Genomic DNA, 22,490 nt, shown 5'->3' with positions numbered 1-22,490 from the left:
TATACAAGATTACCCTACAGGTGTGAACCTGTTGTTCTCAAGTCAGCATTGTGCTGTCACCTTACTGTATGTTCTTATAAATCCTGATGAATGTCACAGTAGATATTTTTTAAACACATTTTATTTCCTTTTGTATGATTTCCTAGAAGATATTGTTCTTGTGTCAAATTTTGAAAAGTGTTTTCATCTAAACATTTGTTTTCTTTGTGGGGAAAAACAAAGGTGATAAGTAATAAGGGATAATAAAGGCTCATTCCACACCATAACGGTAAGAAACATCGGTTTTTAGCATCATTCAATCCATTAAAGTCAAAATAAAAATTCCAAACACAAAATGATACAAAGAAAAAAATATAAATGTACTTTATTTGAAATATTTCACTTTCAGCCTTTTTAAGTCTAGAGGAAGCAATATCTTTTATTTCTAAGAGAAACAGATTTTGCTTTAATAATTACTGTTTTACAATGTAAACATGAAGAACAGTTATTTATGGATTATCAGAAACAATAATCAACCGATAATTTGGTTTATTAAGCTACATCTTTGTGGTTGGCTGAAAACAGTTATTTCAATTATGATATAAGTCAAACCATTCCCACCTTTTTGAATTGCATTTACCGAGAAGTTGCAGTTTATTGTGTTACATTTTTCTAATATTGTGACCTTGAAGTCTTAGTTAAACCACTTTTCATGTCTTTCATATGTACCTTCAGTGCTTACAACTACTTCAACACACAACAGTTTAAGAGGCAGAGACACTCAAACACGCATTAGGAATTTTACCCAACTATCACCCTATTACAATAACAATGCACGGTCAGGGCCACTTCCTAAATCTCCATGAGAAAAAAGAAGCCCCCCTGTGAAAGCGTCCCAGAGGGGGGACACAGCAGGTTTATGGTAATAAGTCTCCGAGGAGGAGAGGAGGAGGAGGCGGAGGAGAGCCACGGAGCCATTTTGTACTCATTTTAAACTCAGTGTGGGTTAACGCAGCTGCTGCGCGCCGTGGATACACCGATACTATGGATACCGAGCGTCTTTTTCTACGTTAAAACTTCACAATGAGGGATAAAAGTAAAGCGCGCTGTTGGGAGAGGGAAAGTTAACGCGTTAGCGGAGGAGTTTCGATGAAGTTGAATGGGATTTGACAGGTTCACAAGCATGGAGTTACCGATGTTTTGGATTTGGGTTTGTGTCCTGTTCAACGTGCAGCTTTCGGGATGTTTGGAGATACACCTTTCGGATACTTTACAGCCTGGGACCCTGTTAGCAAACCTGTCGCTTGGACCTGGGTGGACGTCAAAACTTGACAGAACTTTATCACCAAAATTCATCCAGAGCTTTTTCCAAGTTGGGAGACACGATGGAGTCATCCGTCTGTCCCACAAAGTTGAGTGTGCGCACACACCGAGGAACCCAGCGCCTGTTTATTTCAGAACAGGTTCCTTGACATCTGGGGACGTTATTCTGACACAGTTTAATGTGTTCGTCCACGGCCAGGACTGTTTTATTAAATACAAGAGAAAGAAAGCGTCAGGTAAGCCAGACATTCACATTAAACACCTTTCAAAACTGGAGGCAACTTCCTGCTTGTCCGCAGGTAAATTGCTATTGAATGTAACAGAACTTTTGCCTGCTTTTACGCGCAACACCGCCTTTTTGGACACATTGTGTGTTGGCAAAGACTTGAGTGCAGTGTTCAGACGAGGGGATTTGTTCCTGGCCAGTGACTTATGTATTGAACACAGAGGACAGCCGGAGTTGAGTTTGCACTGCGCACTGCAGAGCTCTCCAGGCGGCAGGCTCTCTGTGCAGCTGAGTTTGACGCTTGTAAAAGTGCCCAAGCAACATGGATCCCTCTCAGAAACCGTCCAGAGAAAGTCCGGCACGTTGATCCGCAGGGGTAAGCGACAGGCTAACGCGCCTCCCAAGTTCCAGCTCCCCAACTATCAGGTGTCATTGCCCGAGAATGAGCCTGCGGGCACGCGGGTGATCACCCTGAAAGCCACTGACCCGGATGATGGAGAGGCAGGCAGGCTGGAGTACAGCATGGAAGCCTTGTTTGACAGCAGGTCCAATGACTTTTTAGAAATTGACTCTCAGACAGGGAGCATAACAACTGTACAGTCACTAGACAGAGAAGTGAAAGACACCCATGTTTTCAAAGTCATTGTAACTGATTATGGCTCTCCCCAAAGATCTGCCACTTCTTACCTCACTGTCACTGTGAGTGACACTAATGACCACAGCCCAATTTTTGAGCAAACTGAATACCGTGTTAGCATCCGGGAGAATGTAGAAGTAGGGTTTGAAGTGATAACAATCCGCGCCACTGATGGGGATGCTCCATCCAACGCTAACATGATTTATAAAATTGTCAACGGTGATGGAGTTAATTCTGTATTTGAAATCGACCCCCGCAACGGCGTGGTGAAGATCAAAGAGCGGCCTGATAGGGAGACCCGGGCCCAGTACCAGCTGATTGTTGAGGCCAACGACCAGGGCAAAGAAAAAGGCCCCCGCAGTGCCACTGCTACTGTCAAAATCACTGTGGAGGATGAGAATGACAACTACCCACAGTTCACTGAAAAGAGATATGTTGTACAGATCCCAGAGAATGTGGCAGTCAACACCAACATCATCAAGGTTGAAGCTACAGACAAAGATGAAGGCAACAATGCCAAAGTTCAATACAGCATAATCAGTGGCAATGTTAGGGGACAGTTCTACATTCACTCCCCCACAGGTGTAATTGATATCATCAATCCTCTGGACTATGAGATTATTCGAGAGTATAATTTGCGGATTAAGGCACAGGATGGTGGCAGGCCTCCTTTGATAAATGGCACAGGGATGGTGGTGGTTCAAGTGGTGGACGTGAACGACAATGTCCCCATGTTCGTCAGCACACCTTTCCAGGCTACTGTGTTGGAAAATGTGGCCATTGGATACTCTGTGATCCACATCCAAGCAATTGATGGTGACGCTGGAGAAAATGCCCGTTTGGAATACCGGTTAACGGACACCACGCCTGGTTTTCCGTTCACAATCAACAACAGCACCGGCTGGATTACAGTGAGTGAAGAACTTGACAGGGAGACCACTGACTTTTACACCTTTGGCGTAGAGGCAAGAGATCATGGGTTACCTGTTATGTCTTCATCAGCCAGCGTCAGCATCACAGTGCTCGATGTGAATGACAACATACCCACATTTACAGAGAAGGTGTACTCATTAAAGATTAATGAAGATGCTGTTGTTGGGACCAGTGTACTAACAGTGACGGCTGTAGATAGGGATGTCAATAGTGTGGTTACCTATCAGATCTCCAGTGGCAACACCAGGAACCGCTTTGCCATCACAAGCCAGAGTGGTGGCGGTCTCATCACTTTAGCCCTCCCCTTGGACTACAAGCAGGAACGCCAGTATGTCCTGACAGTCACTGCCAGCGATGGGACACAGTACGACACCGCTCAAGTGTTCCTCAATGTGACGGACGCCAACACACACCGTCCCGTCTTCCAAAGTGCCAACTACCAGGTGATGCTCAGTGAAGAAAAACCTGTGGGCTCTACTGTGGTAGTGATCAGTGCGACGGATGAGGACACAGGAGAAAATGCTCGCATCACGTACGTGATGGAGGATAATGTTCCTCAGTTTAAAATTGACCCGGATACAGGGGCCATCACAACACAAATGGAGCTTGATTATGAAGACCAGGCCTCCTACACGTTAGCAATCATTGCCAGAGACAATGGCATCCCCCAGAAATCTGATACCACCTATGTGGAGATTATCATCGCCGATGCCAATGATAATACTCCTCAGTTTCTAAGGGACAGATATCAGGGGACTGTATTAGAAGATGCACCTGTCCGCACCAGCGTTCTCCAGATTTCTGCTTCAGATAGAGATTCTGGCCCAAATGGCAGATTGAGCTATACATTTCAGGATGGCGATGACGGAGATGGGGATTTCTTCATAGAATCTTCCTCTGGTATCATCAGAACTTCTCGCAAACTGGACCGAGAGAATGTTCCTGTTTACAATCTGAAGGCCTATGCTGTAGACAGGGGGGTTCCACAGCTAAAAGCAGCTGTTCCTATTCATGTGGTTGTCCAAGACATTAATGACAATGCTCCAGTGTTTGAAAAGGATGAGCTGTTTATTGACGTGGAGGAGAACAGCCCGGTGGGCTCCGTTGTGGCCCGGATCTCTGCCACCGACCCTGACGAGGGCACAAATGCTCAGATCATGTACCAGATTGTAGAAGGGAATAATCCAGAGGTTTTCCAGCTAGACATTTTTAACGGTGACCTCACCGCACTCATAGACCTGGATTATGAGACTAAAACGGAGTATGTCATCGTGGTCCAGGCCACCTCAGCACCACTAGTGAGTCGGGCCACTGTGCACATCCGCCTTAAAGACATGAATGACAATGAGCCAGTGCTGCATAACTTTGAGATTATTTTCAACAACTACATCACCAACAAATCTAACAGTTTTCCATCAGGAATAATAGGAAAGGTTCCAGCACATGACCCGGATGTATCGGATAAACTGCGGTATAAGTTTGAATCTGGGAACGAGCTCAATCTGCTGCTGCTGAACGCCGACACTGGGGATCTGAGGTTGAGCCGAGACCTGGACAATGACAGGACCCTGGAAGCCCCAATGACCATCTCCGTGTCAGGTAAAAACCAAGAAAAAGTCTTCTTCCTTTCATGCTGTTTTTTTCTGTGAGGAAGATCTCCCTTTTAATGGCAGTTACATGTATTGCATGGTGATAAAGTGTGTTAAAGACTGACCATGTGTGCAGAGTCAATATATCATCTTCAGTTGAAGAGGGGCAGGTTTCGGCAGTAGTGTTGACTGTATGTGTAGTGAGTGTGTGCTGCAGGCTCTACGCAGGATCCGGTTGTGCTGCTTTTGAACCATTAGGGTGATAAATGTATTGTGTGCAAGTGGTTGGTTTAGGTAATAAAAAGGTGTTTAAGTAGGGCACCCTGATAGCCAAGCTGCTTTGTTGTTGAAGATATGTGGGTTTCTGCCACAGGTTGGAACACACACAATCATATAGTGTAAGCATTTATGCACACACCTGATTTCCCTACCTTAAAGCACTGCTCTCTTTGAAGTGGCTTAAGGTTTTTTGGCCTGGGCTGCAGGCGCTGCAGGGAGCTTTATAAACATCTTGTGGCAAGATGTTTTCCAGCATTTCCTTTTTTTTGCTAGAAAAACTTTCCTTGCTTTGCATACTTTTTAAGTTTCTTACAATTACCTCTATTTTGAACGTAGGAGAACTATTTGATAGAGTTTTGTTTTGGGGGAGCTTTCTGTAACATGGGTTCATATGTCAAGGATTGTGTGTTCAAGTTCAGGAAGAAAGAATGTGCCCTAAGTTGCTTTTTTTCCACCATAGAGGCAGAAGACTTTGATCTTTGAAGTTAAAGATTAGACAAATGCAAACACTTGACATTCACACCTAAAATGGCAGGGTTACTGCTGCAGACAAACACACTCACTTTGCAAGAAACCTTCATTCAGGCAGTTGAAGACGCACGATAAATCTAACGCCTTAACTAGCCTGTCACCTATTGACAGCTATTGGATGATCTTCTTAAGCACATTAAGCCCTGAGATTGGCAAACAGCCCAACACAGCTAGATCTCTTCAGCTCACCCTCTATCCATGACACTCCATCATCTCTCAAGTTAAAGAAAAACCAGCATATCAAACACACTGAAGGAATACAAAATGAGCTGCTATGGACCAGAATGCACCAGGGCTAACCCACGTTACTTATCTTTCAATCTAATCATTTTGTAGTTTCTAGAAATAATTCTCAGACATTTTGGCCCGTACGTTTAGTATTATTTGGGTCAACTTGAATAACTTTCTTTGTTCATTTAACACAGGGGAATTTCCCTCTCTTTGGGGCAGTGACCAAGACATTGTTAGGATTATATAGTAGTTATTTAGCTGGACTTAAACCTGTAATGTTACACAACAAAGTCCATTGGGCAGTGAAGGTCTTTCCCCCCTGCCCTTTTTTCTCAGAATGGTGTTTTTCCTAAAGGACTTGTGCCTTTTCTTTGTCTTGAACAAAAGACAGACTGTCCTTTTCTAAGTGCTTTATGGCCCTATAGACGACCTGCAGAGTATCTGAGGTGTTAGCCACTGACCACAATAGCAACAGCCCTCATTCACTGCCACTGCATTCAATAACAGCTGACAGCTCTTGCCATATCCCTGACAACAGTGACCTCATGATGGTCCCTATGGGGGCTGGACTTCAACATTAGTTTTACCCATGTGCAAATCAAGATAAACACGTGTGCATGCACAATTGAACAGATGCACATACTCCATAAACCCCCACCCTTTTTTGTATTTGTTAGCTCACAGAGATGTCAAGTGTTGGATAGCCATTACCACAGATTGTCTTGACCTTTCAACCCTGGCCTCTTGGGAGAGGAAGGCCTGAGGGGATTGGTGAGCTAATAGCACCTTAACAAGACTCTGATTGTGTCTCTAGAATTCAACCTCTCCCCTGCTCCACAGGTTTTTTATATTGTCTTTTCTAGAAATTAGTTTTATTTTGTGTTTATTGTTTTGACCTTTTCTCTGTCATTGGCTGAATCCAATTGGAGTTTCCTGGAGCCGACGGTGGCCCTAGTGTCAGACTGGCTATATGATACGTCTATAAGTCTATAATACAGTCTTTAACATTGCCGTCCTTATCCATGAGTGATGAGATTGATCAGAGGACATTATCCCTTGTCTACTTATAACCTTAATTATCATTCCTGATCACTTAAACAAAGGACTTTTGATGTATCGCAGTGATTGTTGATTTTATCTTTGCTGTAGAGGACTTTTTTTTCCTCTTTGTGTGCCCCTTATCAAGACTCTTTGTTAAAGCAGTTCAAGAAGTGCACAGGTGCTTTTTTTGCGGTGAACAGGAGGCCTGAGAATGTTTCTCTAGCCCTCTGCTGAAACAGAAGAATGCCCTGATAACTCTCCCAAGATACACTCACTTTACACACTCTGCTAGCCACAACATTATCTGCCCTCGTTCCCCCCGTACTTGTGTAAGCGTGTATGTGTGCGTGTGCGTGTATGTGTGCGTGTGCGTGTGTGTGTGTGTGTGCGTGTGTGTGTGTGTGCTATGTGTTCCCATTGTGGGAGCTCTTATCTTAGCTTGTCAAATTTCACTTAAAACATTTGGGGTTTTCTAAAAGAGGACTGTCCGCCAATATATAACTGTCACAGAGGCAGTTGTACATTTTTCAGTGTACTGCACCTTTTATTTTGGCTTTCTGTACTGTAACTGGTCAACTTTACTACACCATTGAGCCCTATCTAGTCTGTGACAAGTCTGGGATTTCTCCCAAATCAAAGGAAGCCCGCAGTGTTACACAGGAAACCCCATTTTAACAATTTGTTCCACTAGTTACCACACAATTAAAGTCTCAAACCGGCTGGTTGATTGCCAGATCCGACAGACAGACCCGGCATCTGAAGCCAAGATTTACCAGCATTTGGCCAGCTTGTGTTGTGAATAAGCCATGGCTAACAGCTATGTAGATAATTAGTGATTTCATTTATTCGTTCATTAAGCCACTGCATATTTTGATTTGCTCAAACCAAACTCCTACAGTACTTCCTGACATGCAAAAGACAAAACCCTAATGCGAGTTTTTCCAGGAAACACACACGTGATAGGTGGGGTTTGTACAGCATAGGTTAAAGCTTGCACAAAGTGGCTACAGGTGGAGTGTGTTCTAACGTTCAGTGATGCAGAGTAGCAGATTGTAACTTAAAATGATTAGGAATGATTGATGCTAATTCGTCTTTTTCCACCCCGGCTCTGATCTTTTTCATTACCCTACCTGTGCAAGACGACATGCAGCTACACGCACACATACACACGCCAGCCTCCCCACTCTCCCCGGGTCCTCCCCCCCTCTTTTCCCCCATGGGGCTGTTGCTGGGCTTCCATGCCTTTGGTTTGGCTCCTAATCCCGTTTGAGTAGTTGCATAGCTCAGCCTTTTTAAATTTCTGTTCTCATCCGCCCACCCCGTCCAACACGTACTTTCCCTTCTTACTTTCACTCCTTCTTCCCCATAATATACATAATTAGATTTCTACTGTGACACAAGAGCTTGACCTTTGTGCTTATTTTTTTAAAACCAGGCTTAGATCAAAAACAATCCGCTACTGACCTTCCACTGAAACACATTCTAGTGAAAACAATAGTTTAATCATTTATGAAGAAAATTGTGTAATGTTCTGTTTATTATGAGCCACAGTTATTATTTTTACAAACATTATTTAATTAGTTTTCCCATTGTCACCAGGTGGTCACAAGTCTTAGCCCATCCAATCCCTTTAGGAATTTAAATAACTTAAGTTGTATAAGATGTTCGCAATAATAAATGAGGCATAGTTACTTTTGTTCAATACACTGTAGTATTTGAGATGGATTGCCCTCCATGAATTGTGTGGTTTTTCCATTCATTCTTATTTACCACATTATCATCTGATTCAGCAAACATATCGGCCTCCATCTCTTGTCCTTGGCACTGTTTTGGTTTCAAATCCTTATTTGCCCATGAAACATTGCATAACAGAGGCCACAAGAACGCATATTGAGAAAGACTCCTTGTGTGAGTCAAGGGACAAACATCTTCCTGTCAGACTTTCCCGGTTTCCCGTCTTTTCCCAGGTAACTATCTTGTGTTTGTTTTGTCGAAAAGAAACGTGACTCCTCACTTGAGCGCAGGTGTGGCAGTGATGCGCAGACGGTGACGACGCGTGACCTCTCACCTATGGGATCAAAGCGGAACATGACGTTTTTACACACACACTCAGTGTCCAATGACCCTGTCCTCTTCTACACATGACTTATGACCTCCCATCCTGATAGATGGGGTAGAAAGAGGGTGGAGTCACAGCAGTGGGGAGCACATTCGTAACTAAGAGATGGATATCAATATCAATCAGCTGATAAAGTCCATATAAATACAGAAAAAGCGTTTGTGTGGCTGTTTAAGTGGATGTATGTGTGGCTTCAGTTCAGCTCATATGTTTTCCTGTGTGTGAGACATGCTGCCATTCCCAGGCTTGGCACTCACAGTAACTGATATTGGGGGATCCCATTCATTCCTAAGATATCGCACACTCCTGGCTTCAAACTGCGCCCCTCACCACAGTCCTCCCTGCACCTCTTATCTCCCTTTTCTTTCCCCTCACCTATTTTCTTTCCTTAAGACTTATCCGTTTGTCTTTGTGTCCGTGTTTGCGCTTCTTAAAGAATGAGGTGCTTGACCATGTGCCTGGAGAATGTAGCCGTCCTGCCACGTGGTTTTTTCTCAGCTAAATCTGTCCTGAGTGGTTACAGAAACTTATTAGATTACTGTCCTTCTCGCTATCTCTCCGCATGCCTGTCTTCCCGTTTGTGCTCCTCTTGTTCCCAGTATGTTTTTTAGGGTGCACTTACGCTATACCCCTTTGTCCTGAGGCAGAAGAAGTAGCGCACATTTGCAGGTGCAACAGCATGTATCCATGTCTCTGTGTGTGTGTTCAATGAGCGAGAAAGGAATCACATTCATGCTTAATCTTGTACATCCCNTTGANACAGAACATTAAAAAAAAACAAATAAAACAAAACAAAAGAACATGCAACACTGACCCAATCTTCTGCTCCTTACAACCCACTGCCTGTGTTTTAACATGTTCTTTTGTTTTGTTTTATTTGTTTTTTTTTAATGTTCTGTNTCAATAGCTTACCATTACTGTAAATGACGGATATACCTTTCTGTCTGTGATGTTTTAAAAATCAGATATTAATGTGTAGAAGTAAAACATGAGAAATAGTATAGCAATATTCTGTAAAAGTATGTAAAAACTATTTCTCATGTTTTACTTCTACACATTAATATCTGATTTTTAAAACATCACAGACAGAAAGGTATATCCGTCATTTACAGTAATGGTAAGCTATTGAAATTGTGATTCCATAGATGTGTCTCCCATCACCCAAATCCCCTGACTATTCTCTCAACTCAGTATTTACATTCTTATATTCAAAGAAAATCAGTAATATCTTTAAAAACGTGCATTGCGGCTAAAGCATCCGATCAGCGAGCTGAGGATCTTTCCTACGTCTGTTTCCGGTATTGTTCCTGTAATGAGAGTTCACACATCTTCAGAAACATAATTTGCTTCAGATACAACTCATAGCAAATAAAGCATAAAAATATAAGTAATAAAAAGATAAAACACTGGCATGTAATTTACGTTAGAATAAATAGAATGGTTTTGAATAATAGATGAGTAAAATCTACGTCACTTTTTTTGTATGAATTTATGTTTCATCCAATCACAGAGCTTGTTGACTTATCACNCATTGCTGAGCAGCTTTAACAGAAAATGAAGATTGACTGAAATAACTTTTTCTGAGTGGAATAATGCAATCTCCTCTCGCTGCACCTCTTGTTACCCTAGTTGCAGTTGTGCGTATGTTAATAAACTGTCTAAGAGGAGGTTAGGTACTGTAAGGCCGTTGACAATCTTGTAGAAAAGGCAAGCATTTGCATGTTTAATGAGGTTAGGTTCTTCAAACTGTTGTATTTTTTAATCACTCCTTTTCTCTGAATCCCAGGCAAACTGCCCTTCGAGCTATGTCAGCGCTACGTGGAGGGGATTGTCCTTATAAACGATGAGGAGATCAAGGCGGCGGTCTCCACCCTGTACAGCTCCGGCCTCGTGGTGGAGGCGTCGGGCTGCGCTGCGTTCGCTGCCATCGTTAACAACAAGATACCCGGGCTGGAGGGGAAGAACGTGGTGTGCATCCTCAGCGGAGGGAACATCGGGAAAGACGAGCTCGCCAACTTCCCAGGATGACAAATGTACACAAGCATGATGTGACTTTTCTTAGTGAAACACACTGAGAACAAAACAACTATTCAGGGCTTCTGATTTGGAAATACTTAATAATATTAGGGCCATTTTGTCTGTAAATGTCATTATTGTAACTATATGATGCAGTGGGATTTTACTTGTCTGAAATCATGATGAAATATGTTATCTTTGTACCATAACCTTTATTTTTTACACATTTTCTATAAGCTTTTACAATTTGCATTGTGATGCCGCATTATTAAGGAGAATAACAAAAGTTCAATGTCATTTTGTTTTTTCCAGAGTGTGCAATCACTTTTAATAAACATCTCTTTCTCAATTAATTTATGGTATGCACATTTTGTTGTGTCTGCATAAAATCTGAGAATTGAAGTGAGTGAAAATGTAATATCCAGGAGCAAGTAAAATGACGCTGAAAATATACATTTCCTTATAAGTGTCCTAATATATATATTTTAAAAAGGTAATTCAAGATGATTTAGATTAGAAGAACAAACAAGGCGGAATCTAAGCACATGCTATCTGATATTTGTCCCCTTTTAGATGGAAAGAAAATGCTAAATGTAAATGTGAGCAGGAGAAAAGCAATGTCCATGAGAAAATATATGAAATATTTATTTTCAGATGGGAGAAATAAGATTTTTTTATAGTTAACTTCGACAAAACACAATATTTTGGGACTTTACAATGTGGAAGAGTAAATGAATTCAAAATAAAAAAAATGGTTGCCTTTCCGGTCCTTTTTCCTGTGGAAGCTACATGACGTCCTTGGCAGCCATCCTGCATACTACCGCGTCCAGCAGTGTCCCACTCTTCTCCTCCTCTTGAGTGACTTTATACAACTGAAACAAAGGCACAAATTGGTGAGTTAAGATTAAACATGGCACTGAAGTATATTTGTGGTATATAGTTCATAGATGTCAGTTCTTTGAAGAATGATCCTATCCCATTTTGGAATGAAGCTGACCAAATACAACTTATCACAAGTTATCATTACATAATATAAGTCACATTAAATTAAAGCGAGGATTGAATACCTTTTTGACTTTGGCGTGGTCTGTCAGTGAGGAAACTTCTTCCACTGGAACCTGCCGTCCGCTCACCCGGGCTGTGAGGTCTGCTAAAAGCTGGGACTCGTCTTCGTTGTGAATCAAGACCACCAGGACAGAGTCATCGCCATCAGAGCACCCAAACCTTTTGAACGCCTCTGAGATCTGTGTTAGGGAAGGCATACAAATATGATTCATTTCTGTTATGAGTTTATTCATGGTCATTACGATTGGTTTAGCAGATGAGATATGGACATGTATTTTTTTGTTGCAATTATCCTAATAGTTCAGATGTAATGTTAAGAAACAAAACTCTAAAAGGGTTTAAGACTTTATACTGTTTATGTAAAATAAGCATTTTCACATGGGAATGTTAATGATATAAACACAATGAGTAATGTTTAGTATACTTACATTATTAGTCGGTGATAGGTTGAATATTATTTCTGAGTATAAGCTTCTTGTCTTCATTTTCCCATTGTTCTGTGAGTTAACAGCCTTGTTGGCAGCTACGAGCACTTGGAAAGGATTTACCAGCTGTAAATAAAAACAGTGTGATGATGAATGAGGTGCCATAGTTTCCCCATTTGGTATAACATAGTTCTGTGTGGAAAGTATTGTAAGCTTATAAATACACTTAAGAACATGTCTATTGCACATACAAGTTGGATAAAATGTTGCAAAAGCTGAATGGAACATCTCACCATCGTTGGGTTGATCAGAGCACCGTTTATTTTCCCCTCCACCGCACACTGTCTCAACTCTGCCGCATTTTTTACCTCCTTGAAAAGCATTTGAGTCACTTTGTAGCCGGGAAAGAGCTCCAGTTCGTGTGTTAAATGCATGCTGGAAATTTGCTTCAGGAAATATAAAGAATTTACGATGTATCTCGCTTCACGATGTGAACGTGTGGTCTGAACACGCAGGGGAACAATAACATGGTGACACCGCTTAGAGAGAAAGGTTCCTCTTTAGAAATTAGGTCGACGAAAGCAAGACAACGATATTTTAAAGGAATTCCATCCAAAGGACATCATATATAATACAAGTAATAACTCTTACTACTATGTTTACCATGTTAGTGTGTTGCTAAAGTGTTTAGCTCAACTAGGAACTAAAAGCTATACAACAATTTTAGCACCCGAGCATATTTCTGGAGCGGACCGCCAGCTGTCAAAAATATTAACTCTTCCGTTTATCATACCTAGACGCATTTCAACCACTTCCCCTCTGAATTGAGATTGTAAAGCGGGGTTTAAAACGCAAATGTACTAGTTATGCGGAATACACAACACTGCTACAGCTAGCTTCGGACTGCATTCACTTTTACATCGGATTTCGTCATCAAACATGGAGACATTTGAAGGCTACATCTTCACTGCTCTCTGCAGCACCAACTTTCTGGTTTCCTGCCTGCTGTTCTCCAGAGTCACCCGGGAGCAGAGGGAGCCCTACATGGACGAGATATTTCATGTGCCACAAGCTCAGAAATACTGCCATGGCAAATTCAACGAGGTAAAAGTTTCCATTTGAGCGTCCCTCATTGTTGTTTAGCGGATTAAGGCTAGCTAACAGCAGTCGTTAGTCATTTAACATGAAGTGGCAGCTTGGTAAGCCTTTAATCTCCATGTCAGACATATAGAATGGCATTAGTGGGAACGGTGGTTTGCATGCAGGCTAGCTCCAGTAACTTCTTAATGCAGAAAAGTGGAGATTAAGGATCACCGTGGTTTTTTCTCCCATATGTTATTTCAAAATTCAAGTTATTTTACTACAAAACATGTCAACATTATATTACGGTTCAAAGCATCCCATAGTCTTTTCCCCAAAACTCAGTGATTTGGGTGAAATTATGAATGTATGCATAATTAGGGCCCCTTCATAATTTTCAAAAAATAAATTCACATTGACTGTGGTTGCATCAGCAAAGGACGAGATATGTGTACAGAGCTTTGCTTCCTGTTAAAGGTCAAGTATAATAAATCCTAAATCCTCCATTTACAATTACTAACTAAATAGTGCCTTTTTTTTTTACACTCTCCCTTCCTGGTAAACACCCCGTTTTTTCAAACTCTATGTCTCCAATTGTGCTGTGTAATGCTGAATTTCTGTACAGCCTTTTTCCAAACTAGATAACCTTGAATGCATCACTATGACATCACAGGGGTAATTTCCTACTTTTGAAAGACTCCAGATCCACTGAAGTCATCATACATTGTTTTCACAAATAGATGATTAAGACGTGTATCACTTATTTTCCTGACAATTAGTAAAGTGTTAACCCAACCCGAACATTGTTTTGATTGTTCTTCAGTGGAACCCCATGATCACGACCCTCCCAGGCCTCTACCTGGTCTCTGTGGGAGTCATTAAGCCGGTGGTGTGGCTCGCTGACCTCACAGGCCAGGTGGTGTGTTCCACGGCCATGCTGCGCTTCATCAACCTGCTCTTCAACTGTGGCATCCTTTACCTGCTCTACCTGCTCATCTGCAAACTGCACTCCCGGGAGAAGGTACACAGAAAGTGACGAAAACAAAGTGTGAGGGATTTTGTGTGTCTTGTTCTCTAACATTTCCTCTCTTCCAGACACGAACGACCTCCCGGCGAGTCCTCTCTGCGCTGTCTCTCTCCACCTTCCCCGTGCTCTACTTCTTCAACTTCCTCTACTACACGGACGCCGGATCTACTTTCTTCACCCTCTTCACCTACCTCATGACGCTGTACGGCTGCCACAAGGCCTCGGCGTTCCTCGGCTTCTGCTCCATTCTCTTCCGCCAGACCAACATCATCTGGGTGGCGTTCTGCGCTGGCACGTTGGTGGCCGCCAAAATGGACGAGGCCTGGAGGGTGGAGCATACGAAGAAGAAGGATGAGAAGTCTCCTCCGTCCCAGGTCCCGCTGTCATTCGGTGGGGCTAAGAAGGTGATGATGTTCACGCTGGAGTTCCTCACCTCGCCCGCTCACGTGAAGTCGGTGCTGCTGGTGGCCTGGCCGTACGCTGTGGTCGCCATGGGCTTCCTGGGGTTCGTGGTGTTTAACGATGGGATAGTGGTGGGTGACAGGACGAGCCATGAGGCCTGCTTCAACTTCCCCCAACTCTTCTACTTCTTCTCCTTCGCCCTCTTCTTCTCCCTCCCCGTGTCCCTTTGTTACCACCGGGCTCTCCGCTTCCTCCAGGCTCTGAAGAAGCAGCCTCTGTTCTTCCTCTTAGTCACGGGCGTCTCTTTGCTCCTGGTGTGGAAGTTCACCTCCGTCCACAAGTACCTGCTGGCAGATAACCGCCACTTCCCCTTCTACGTGTGGAAAAGGCTTTTCCAGAGGCACGAGCTGGTGCGCTTCCTTGTCGTTCCCGTATACGTGTTCGCAGGGTGGAATTTCCTGGACTCCTTCAAGTCGCGCTCACTCTTCTGGAGTCTGGCGTTCCTGGCGTGCCTCCTCGCTGCGACGGTCCCCCAGAAGCTGCTGGAGTTCAGGTACTTCATCGTCCCCTACCTGATGTACCGCCTGCACATGCCTCTGCCCTCTCTGCCCAGACTCATCGTGGAGTTTGTCCTTTACACGGCGGTCAACGCTGCCACACTTTACATCTTCATCAGTAAGACCTTCCACTGGCCGGACAGCACAGCCACACAGAGGTTCATGTGGTGAGCCAAAGACACTCAAACAGGATGTCTGGATCAATAGAATCTTTCCAGAGAACCACAGCATATGTGACATCTCAGAATTCAAGGGAAAGCTTCTGTTAAATCGCAGTTGCTAGTTTTTAATGTGACAACTGGCATCCAAAACGATCTGATCGGAGGGTTTTAGGGTCAAGTAATGCTGTGTTTTGTTTTCACTGATAAACCCTGAAGCATGGACTTTGAATCAGCGCACAACTACATTAAAATTCCCCTAAAAAGTATAGAAAGAGAACACTTTTTGTAAAGAGAATTACAATTTGTGGCTTTGACACACAATACAGTGGTGGTATCTGTGTTGTAAAATCTGTTCTAAATTATCTCGGCCCGACAATAATTGACTGTATTTCCACATGTTTTTCACAGTACCTACACAAATGTGGGTGGAAATGTTAATTCTTCTTCAGGGTGGAACAAAATGTATGTCACCTTGAGGATTCTGGGAAATAACGAGGCTGGGTGTGGCTTTTCTATGTCTATGAGTGTTTCTTACTCTAAATGTAAATACTGTATGCAGTTCTATGAATCAATCTTAGGTGTTACATGATCTGTAAATGTAAATAAAGAGACCAAAAATAATAGCCATATTGTAATGTTCAGAATTTATGAGTGGGATGTTGTTAGTAATGATTGAACTCTGATAGACTCACAAGACAATTGAAAATAATGATGGAACTAAATTGAAGAAATACATACATTTTTTTCTAATTAGATGTTTTTTTTCTATTTGACCAAGCCATAAGATCCACTGGAATTCAGATTAGTTTCTTTCTAATTTGTAGTTTGTCTGTTAACTGTGTTTTTCCTCTGAATGTTGGCTATTTTTACTGTTACTTTTTCTGTGTATATACATGAAATGAATCATGACCAATTAGCTATATGCTGCTCCCCTGTTAATACAATCTTGTTGATATCTTTGAATAAAATGACTCATGCAATATGTTTAATTCCAAGTTTATTAATGGAATTTGAATTAAATAAGAAAATCACGAATTCCAAAGTGCTAGCCCATAATCAGCCACTAGGGGGAGCTACAAGGCATATGGATATTCCTATTAACAGAGGAAGGAGACTGCTTATGAATTCAACAACAAAACCTCTAAATGCTGCTTTAAGTGCTGAGAAACACTGGAAAAAATAAATAAAATGCTAAATGGTCAGCGTGAGACCTTGTGGAGTTATTTTGTTTTTCATACTGTTCAAATGATCAGCCTCTTTCAACGCTATCCTATGTCAATGCTTTGAATAAACATTTTAAAATCAAAGAATCAAAGAATGAACTTGGATTTGAAAAGCCGGATCTGACGTTTTACTGTATTTAATGATTTGTATAGAAAGGACAGTTCATTTCTCTGTTCTCTGTGATCTAGAAAAGACTACTTGGTAAACCCAAAAGAAAACAATTAGCACATGTATTGCTCTCAACCCATATGAATTTAATTCCAATTACATGGAGCGACGTGGGGCCAGCTCGTAGAGAAGATTTTAATGAAGTCAAACTGAGATGTAGATTACAACATGCAGCCACTGGTATGAAAGAGATACCGTACAGTGTGTGCCATGTCCAGGGTTGGTATTGCTTTGATTATATGGGATTAAGTTCATTTTTTGGTATTTTGTCTATTGCTAAACCTCCCTGACGCATATTTTCATTGATTTTTATTTAATTCTGAAAAAAGTACAGATGAGTCTTTTATTACTTGGCATTTAAAAAAAAATGACAGCTAGAAAGCGTTGCTAACATGATCTTTTTCTGTCGTGTCTTTTTTGCCATAGAACATTTATGGATTTTGAGAAAAACTGTTGAAATGATGTGTCTTCCTACTGTTACCAAGGTTACAAATTGACCCCGATTGATCCTTTAGATAAGGCTTAAATTCCAAAACAAGGATTATTTTTGAGGACTTAAAAAACGTATTAGAGAAGTACACAATCATACTCAAACTGGAATAACCTAAATTAGTAATAATGTTACAGTTTTATATAATTGTTATACTTTCTGACTTGCCCAATATATCTTAAATGAATTGTGTGCAAATATAACAGTTTTGTCAGCCATAAACTTCCATACAATAGTGAAATTGAAAGTATATTCATCTTATTTTTTGAAATATAGAGCCACATGTTTCTGTTTCTTGATCTTTTTTCTCCTCAACACTGTCTCCCGGTATGCACACACACATATGCAAACTCTTTCTCCCAGACTTTACCTTGTGGCAGCAACAGAGGCTCTGGGAAATTCATTAAAAGAAAACTTTAAAAAATATATTTTCTGGACCCAATGTGAGGAAAATTGAACACAGAAATACATTAAGATAGATTTGTTTTTCGAATGTAAGCCGAGTTGGTTACTTAATCGTTCCCTGAATGTACATTAAAGTTGCATGAGCAGAAAATAATTGGCATGAGAAATATGCAGGGTGAGGAAGAGGAGGAGGGAGAGAGAAACACAGATTCACAGGTGTGATTTGACAGCACAGTAAGAAACTCATTACAGAGGAGGGGAACTTAATTACCGCAGATGCATATTATATAATATAATATTATCGTCACATTCGTATAAGAAAATAAACACTTTTCAAGGCACTTTTGTTTCTGAAAGTAAATCTTTAAAACTGACTTCCATTAGTATGGTAGCCCAACAATATCATAAAAAATCCACATGAGGGGGGCGTCCATATAAACATCATCTCATGAACACAGTAAACATTTGTTTTGAGCTATACTAATGTCAGCATGCTAACATCCTCACAATGAAAACGCTAACCTGCTGATGTTTAGCATCAATATATATCCTTTATTTAACCAGGTAAAAGACTCATGGAGATTAAAATCTCTTTTCCAAGGGTGACCTGGCCAAGAAGGACACCATGTACGAAGTTACAACAGATAAAACACAGACATGACAGGCAGACAAATACAGCTGTAAAACACAAATAAAATGGCACAATAGCCAGTCAATATGCGAAGTAAAACAAACTATTAAAAATCATTGAAAACTGGCAACATTTAAAAGGATTTTAGGTTATACGAGCACTCACATCTACCAATAGTGTCGTGTTCTCTGTCCTTTAAGATGGACCTGAATTCCCCCATAGTGATTAAATCTGAGAGTTTCAGCTCCTTCTGTACATTGTTCCAAGCTGTGGGGGCAGCATATCTAAAAGCTGTTTTACCCAGTTTTGTTCTCCCTGTAGGGACCAGCATCTGAATAAAATATTGGGAGCGCAGGCCATATAGACTTTCTCTTTGACACATATATGTGCAAATGTAGGAGGGAACCAACCCAAGCAGAGATTTATAAATAAAACCCAACCAATGGGAAAGTCTGCGAGCAGACAAAGATGGCCAATTAGCAGCAGCATATAAAGTGCAATGGTGTACTCGATATCCACATCCAGTGATAAATTGTAAGGCACAATGGTACACAGTATCCAAGCTCTTTAGGCATTGGTCAGAGGCATTCATGTTAGCAGGTCACCATAATCTAATACAGGTACAAACGTTGCAGATATGAAATGTTTCCTTGTCTGAAAAGAGAAACAGGATTTATTTCTGTAAAAGAAACCTAATTTTATTTTTAGCTTTGAAACAACATTTTCCGTGTGTAACTTGAAAGACAAGTTCTGTTCAATAAGAAATCCCAGATATTTGTAAGTAGTGACCCTCTCAATGTCAGTCCCTTGTGCAGTACAAATCTTGGGTAGAATTGATGGTAACTTTTTGCCATTCAAAAATATCATCACTTTGGATTTTTCAGCATTTAATACCAACTTTAGTTGATATAAATGTGTTTGTACGACATCAAAGGCAGACTGGAAGAAATCTAGACTTAACAATAAACAACAGTATCATCTGCATAAAAATGGTAAGAAGCATTTGCTAAATTATTACATAGATTATTTACATATATGGTAAAAAATAATCGGTCCTAATATGGAACCTTATGGCACACCCTTTGCTATCAGGAGGAAGGAAGAAGAGGACCCAGAAAATTGGACGTATTAGATTCTCGCTGATAAATAATTTAAAAACCAACCTACAGTATGCCTAGATAAGCCGATATTGTGAAGTCTTTCCGCCAGGATGGTATGATCAACTGTGTCAAACGCCTTTGACAAATCAATAGACAATCAATATTGTTTAACATGTTCATCCTCTTAGCTTAGCAGATTGCTATTCATTAGCTATGACAATATAAGAAACAATGGCACAAAAGGGTACAAATTTGCATTAGTAACTTATCTGAAACCTCAGATTTTGTAAACTATTGAGTATTACCAAACTAGCTCCTTCAATTTCTCCCAGTTTCATATAGTTGCCGGCTGGAAAAGCAGTAAAACGCCTTTAACTGTCAATGTCTTTGTTTAAAGGCAATTGGCAGATTCCACTCCTGATAATTACATTCACCCCTTCTATAGTCGGTGATTACAACAGTGACCTTTTCCTTTTTCACCCTGCCTCCTCTGCTGGGAGTAGAACAGGGAATAAATGCCATTCTTTTATAAAGATTTCAAATCATCTTAAGGCCTTTTTACAGCATCCGTTTGAGATATTTCAACTTTCGAAAAAAACGTTCTGTACGGATGGGAAACTGACATTTGTGTTATTGAGAGATCCCTAGAGGCAGAAATGACATTATGTGCCTTTAAAGAAATGTATATTTCTCAGTGTCAATTTCTTCCCTTTTTTCCTCTGTGCTACCACACACCCAAACAAGAATGAGTGTGTGAGAGTGTGTGTGGAGTAAGCAGAGCGTCTGTGAGGTCATCGCTGTCAGATGATCTTCTAACTCCTCGGACACTCTCCAAGCCTGTCACTGTACATCAGTTTGCTTCCTACAAACACAAGTCCACATGTCAACACACATACATGTATTCACAGTCACATGTAGAACTCAGATACTGTGTGGCTGCAGAGACAAACACAATGCAATAACAACGTCATCACATAGATTCCACACACACACACACACACACACACACACACACACACACACACACACACACACACACACACACACACACACACACACACACACACACACACACACAAACTTACAAGGCAATGAGGCACTCAGCACCCCATGCGTCTCCCTGCATAATGCATTGCTAGCCCAGGTGGAAACACACTGCCGCACACTTACACACAGCAACGCTTAGCTGTGATGCATAATATATCCAGCCAGGTTAGGGAGAACAAGTGGCCTCATATGTACTGCTAATCGAGACAAAAGCAAGGTTCTTGTCAGTGTAGTATGTGTGTAGTATGAGTGTGTGTGGTGGTGGGGGTCTACTGATTAAACACAGCAAGCACAATAAAAACCATTAGTTTCCTGAGTGGCCAAGTGCCAAGGTGCCATTTCATCTCACTTAGCCCTGTTGGTGTTGGTGGACTATAATGAAGAAGCACGATCGTGTGTGTGTGTGTGTGTGTGTGTGCGTGTGTGCGTGCGTGCGTGTGTGTGTTGTTTCAAATGAGCGCATGTGAAGCAGAGCCAGAGCATTGAAAAACATCTCTTAGAGAAACACCATCATCCTGAGTACACAGCATAATTATTCCGTAGTCTCAAGACATCAAACTTTCTTTCCTCGTTATCGCTACCTTAAGTCATTGTGACGGTACGGTGCCATGAAGAAACAGATGGAGAGGCAGAGGACACCATGTGTTATCATGACACGTCAAAATCACAGAAGCTATTATGGAATAATTGTATTACATTCTTTTTTTTGTGTTATCTGTGTGAAATATGAATCAATCTGAGGGTAAATAAACAGACTGAAGAGGTACCATGCTACCAGGCTCAACTGATTCGGCCTTCAAATGGCACTAGAGAGCTTCTGGTGGCCACATCGGAGGTCATGTACGCAATATGCTTAGGGTTTAAGTGGTAAAGTCACACTGGTGCTAGGAAATAGAATATTAGCGTCTAGAAACCAGCCAGGCAGCTGGCAAGTGTGCAACGTAAATGTGAAATATTCCAAGAATAGTTTATCTGACAAATTTTAAAATGAGAAAAAAAACACGTTTCATATTTTCATGGCTGCGCTGATTCTGAAAAAGCCAGTTAATACATCATACATTTGAGCTATGCTAATGTCAGCTATTGGCAACACTAACTTGCCAATATTTAGCAGCAACATTTTCATCACCGCTAAGCAGCTTGCTAGAAATTGCTAGCCAGCACTGAACACAAAGAAGAAGTGAAGCTGCCTTTTTGAGAAGTATTTGATTAAGTACATTTTATTTTTCATTCGATATGAAACGCCTATCGTAGGCCTATGCCAAGTAATAAAAGACACTTAAAGTCAAAGCAGCTGATACAACCTAATTTCAAAGGCTTTACCTATGATAGTAAGTTGTATGATGTGTCATGATTTATATTACAAATACCCTATAGGCTTCTTTTAAATTCCTTATTTTATTATTGCTAAGTGATTTAGCAAACATTTGTCATTCTTATAAACTATTCTGTTAATTTCTTGGTGACATACATGTCAAAACACTGTTCAAATGGTAATTGTCAAGTTCTTCAGGGTTTTGGCATGTACATAGTCAGTGGTGTAGTGGGGATTTTTTTACTGGGGGGACGCAAAACGGGCAGACAGGTCCACAGAAACTACCGGTATGCTTAGTCCTACTTTAGTTACTGTACTGCAAAAAGCAGACAGCGCTGCGCTCAACACACACACAAAACCATGGACACACTGGCACATAAAAAATGTATAGGCCGTCTCTCTCTCTCTCTCTCTCTCTCTCTCTCTCTCTCTCTCTCTCTCTCTCTACTACTACTACTACTACTAGTACGTACGTACGTACTACGTACG

At 41.3% G+C, this 22,490-nt stretch overlaps 3 protein-coding genes across 3 annotated transcripts; 2 read left to right on the top strand and 1 right to left on the bottom strand.

The window, feature by feature from the left end:
- The first annotated feature begins 990 nt into the window (after positions 1-990).
- LOC104959442 (cadherin EGF LAG seven-pass G-type receptor 1-like) lies at positions 991-10,916 on the top strand. Its single transcript, XM_010787339.1, has 2 exons — positions 991-4,697; positions 10,675-10,916. Exons 1-2 carry the CDS (start codon positions 1,139-1,141, stop codon positions 10,914-10,916), a joined length of 3,801 nt encoding a protein of 1,266 aa, XP_010785641.1. The 5' UTR covers positions 991-1,138.
- On the bottom strand, positions 10,444-12,958 carry tprkb (Tp53rk binding protein). The gene is made up of 4 exons (XM_010787330.1): positions 12,688-12,958; positions 12,398-12,520; positions 11,972-12,148; positions 10,444-11,776 (listed from the first exon to the last, which is right to left on the bottom strand). The coding sequence occupies exons 1-4, from the start codon at positions 12,826-12,828 to the stop codon at positions 11,690-11,692; spliced, it is 528 nt and encodes a 175-aa protein (XP_010785632.1). The 5' UTR covers positions 12,829-12,958; the 3' UTR covers positions 10,444-11,689.
- A 209-nt stretch (positions 12,959-13,167) lies between these two features.
- Positions 13,168-16,605, top strand: alg10 (ALG10 alpha-1,2-mannosyltransferase). Its single transcript, XM_010787329.1, has 3 exons — positions 13,168-13,498; positions 14,298-14,495; positions 14,570-16,605. Exons 1-3 carry the CDS (start codon positions 13,334-13,336, stop codon positions 15,629-15,631), a joined length of 1,425 nt encoding a protein of 474 aa, XP_010785631.1. The 5' UTR covers positions 13,168-13,333; the 3' UTR covers positions 15,632-16,605.
- Positions 16,606-22,490: the final 5,885 nt, after the last annotated feature.

This window comes from Notothenia coriiceps, unplaced genomic scaffold, assembly GCF_000735185.1.
Source record: "Notothenia coriiceps isolate Sejong01 unplaced genomic scaffold, NC01 NC01_scaffold00030217, whole genome shotgun sequence".
NCBI lineage: Eukaryota > Metazoa > Chordata > Actinopteri > Perciformes > Nototheniidae > Notothenia > Notothenia coriiceps.
Note: the sequence above shows the minus strand (reverse complement) of the source record. Positions and strands in the feature narration are given on the sequence as shown.

What these genes read in the sequence shown, in the direction of transcription:
- tprkb (XM_010787330.1), bottom strand. Translation starts at nt 12,828, where the DNA reads ATGCATTTAACACACGAACTGGAGCTCTTTCCCGGCTACAAAGTGACT. An exon ending in CTCTGATCAACCCAACGATG is followed by an intron (nt 12,521 to 12,687) that starts GTGAGATGTTCC and finishes TTTTATTTACAG; the next exon opens with CTGGTAAATCCTTTCCAAGT. An exon ending in ACCTATCACCGACTAATAAT is followed by an intron (nt 12,149 to 12,397) that starts GTAAGTATACTA and finishes TCCCTAACACAG; the next exon opens with ATCTCAGAGGCGTTCAAAAG.
- LOC104959442 (XM_010787339.1), top strand. Translation starts at nt 1,139, where the DNA reads ATGGGATTTGACAGGTTCACAAGCATGGAGTTACCGATGTTTTGGATT. An exon ending in AATGACCATCTCCGTGTCAG is followed by an intron (nt 4,698 to 10,674) that starts GTAAAAACCAAG and finishes TCTGAATCCCAG; the next exon opens with GCAAACTGCCCTTCGAGCTA.
- alg10 (XM_010787329.1), top strand. Translation starts at nt 13,334, where the DNA reads ATGGAGACATTTGAAGGCTACATCTTCACTGCTCTCTGCAGCACCAAC. An exon ending in GCCATGGCAAATTCAACGAG is followed by an intron (nt 13,499 to 14,297) that starts GTAAAAGTTTCC and finishes ATTGTTCTTCAG; the next exon opens with TGGAACCCCATGATCACGAC. An exon ending in AACTGCACTCCCGGGAGAAG is followed by an intron (nt 14,496 to 14,569) that starts GTACACAGAAAG and finishes CCTCTCTTCCAG; the next exon opens with ACACGAACGACCTCCCGGCG.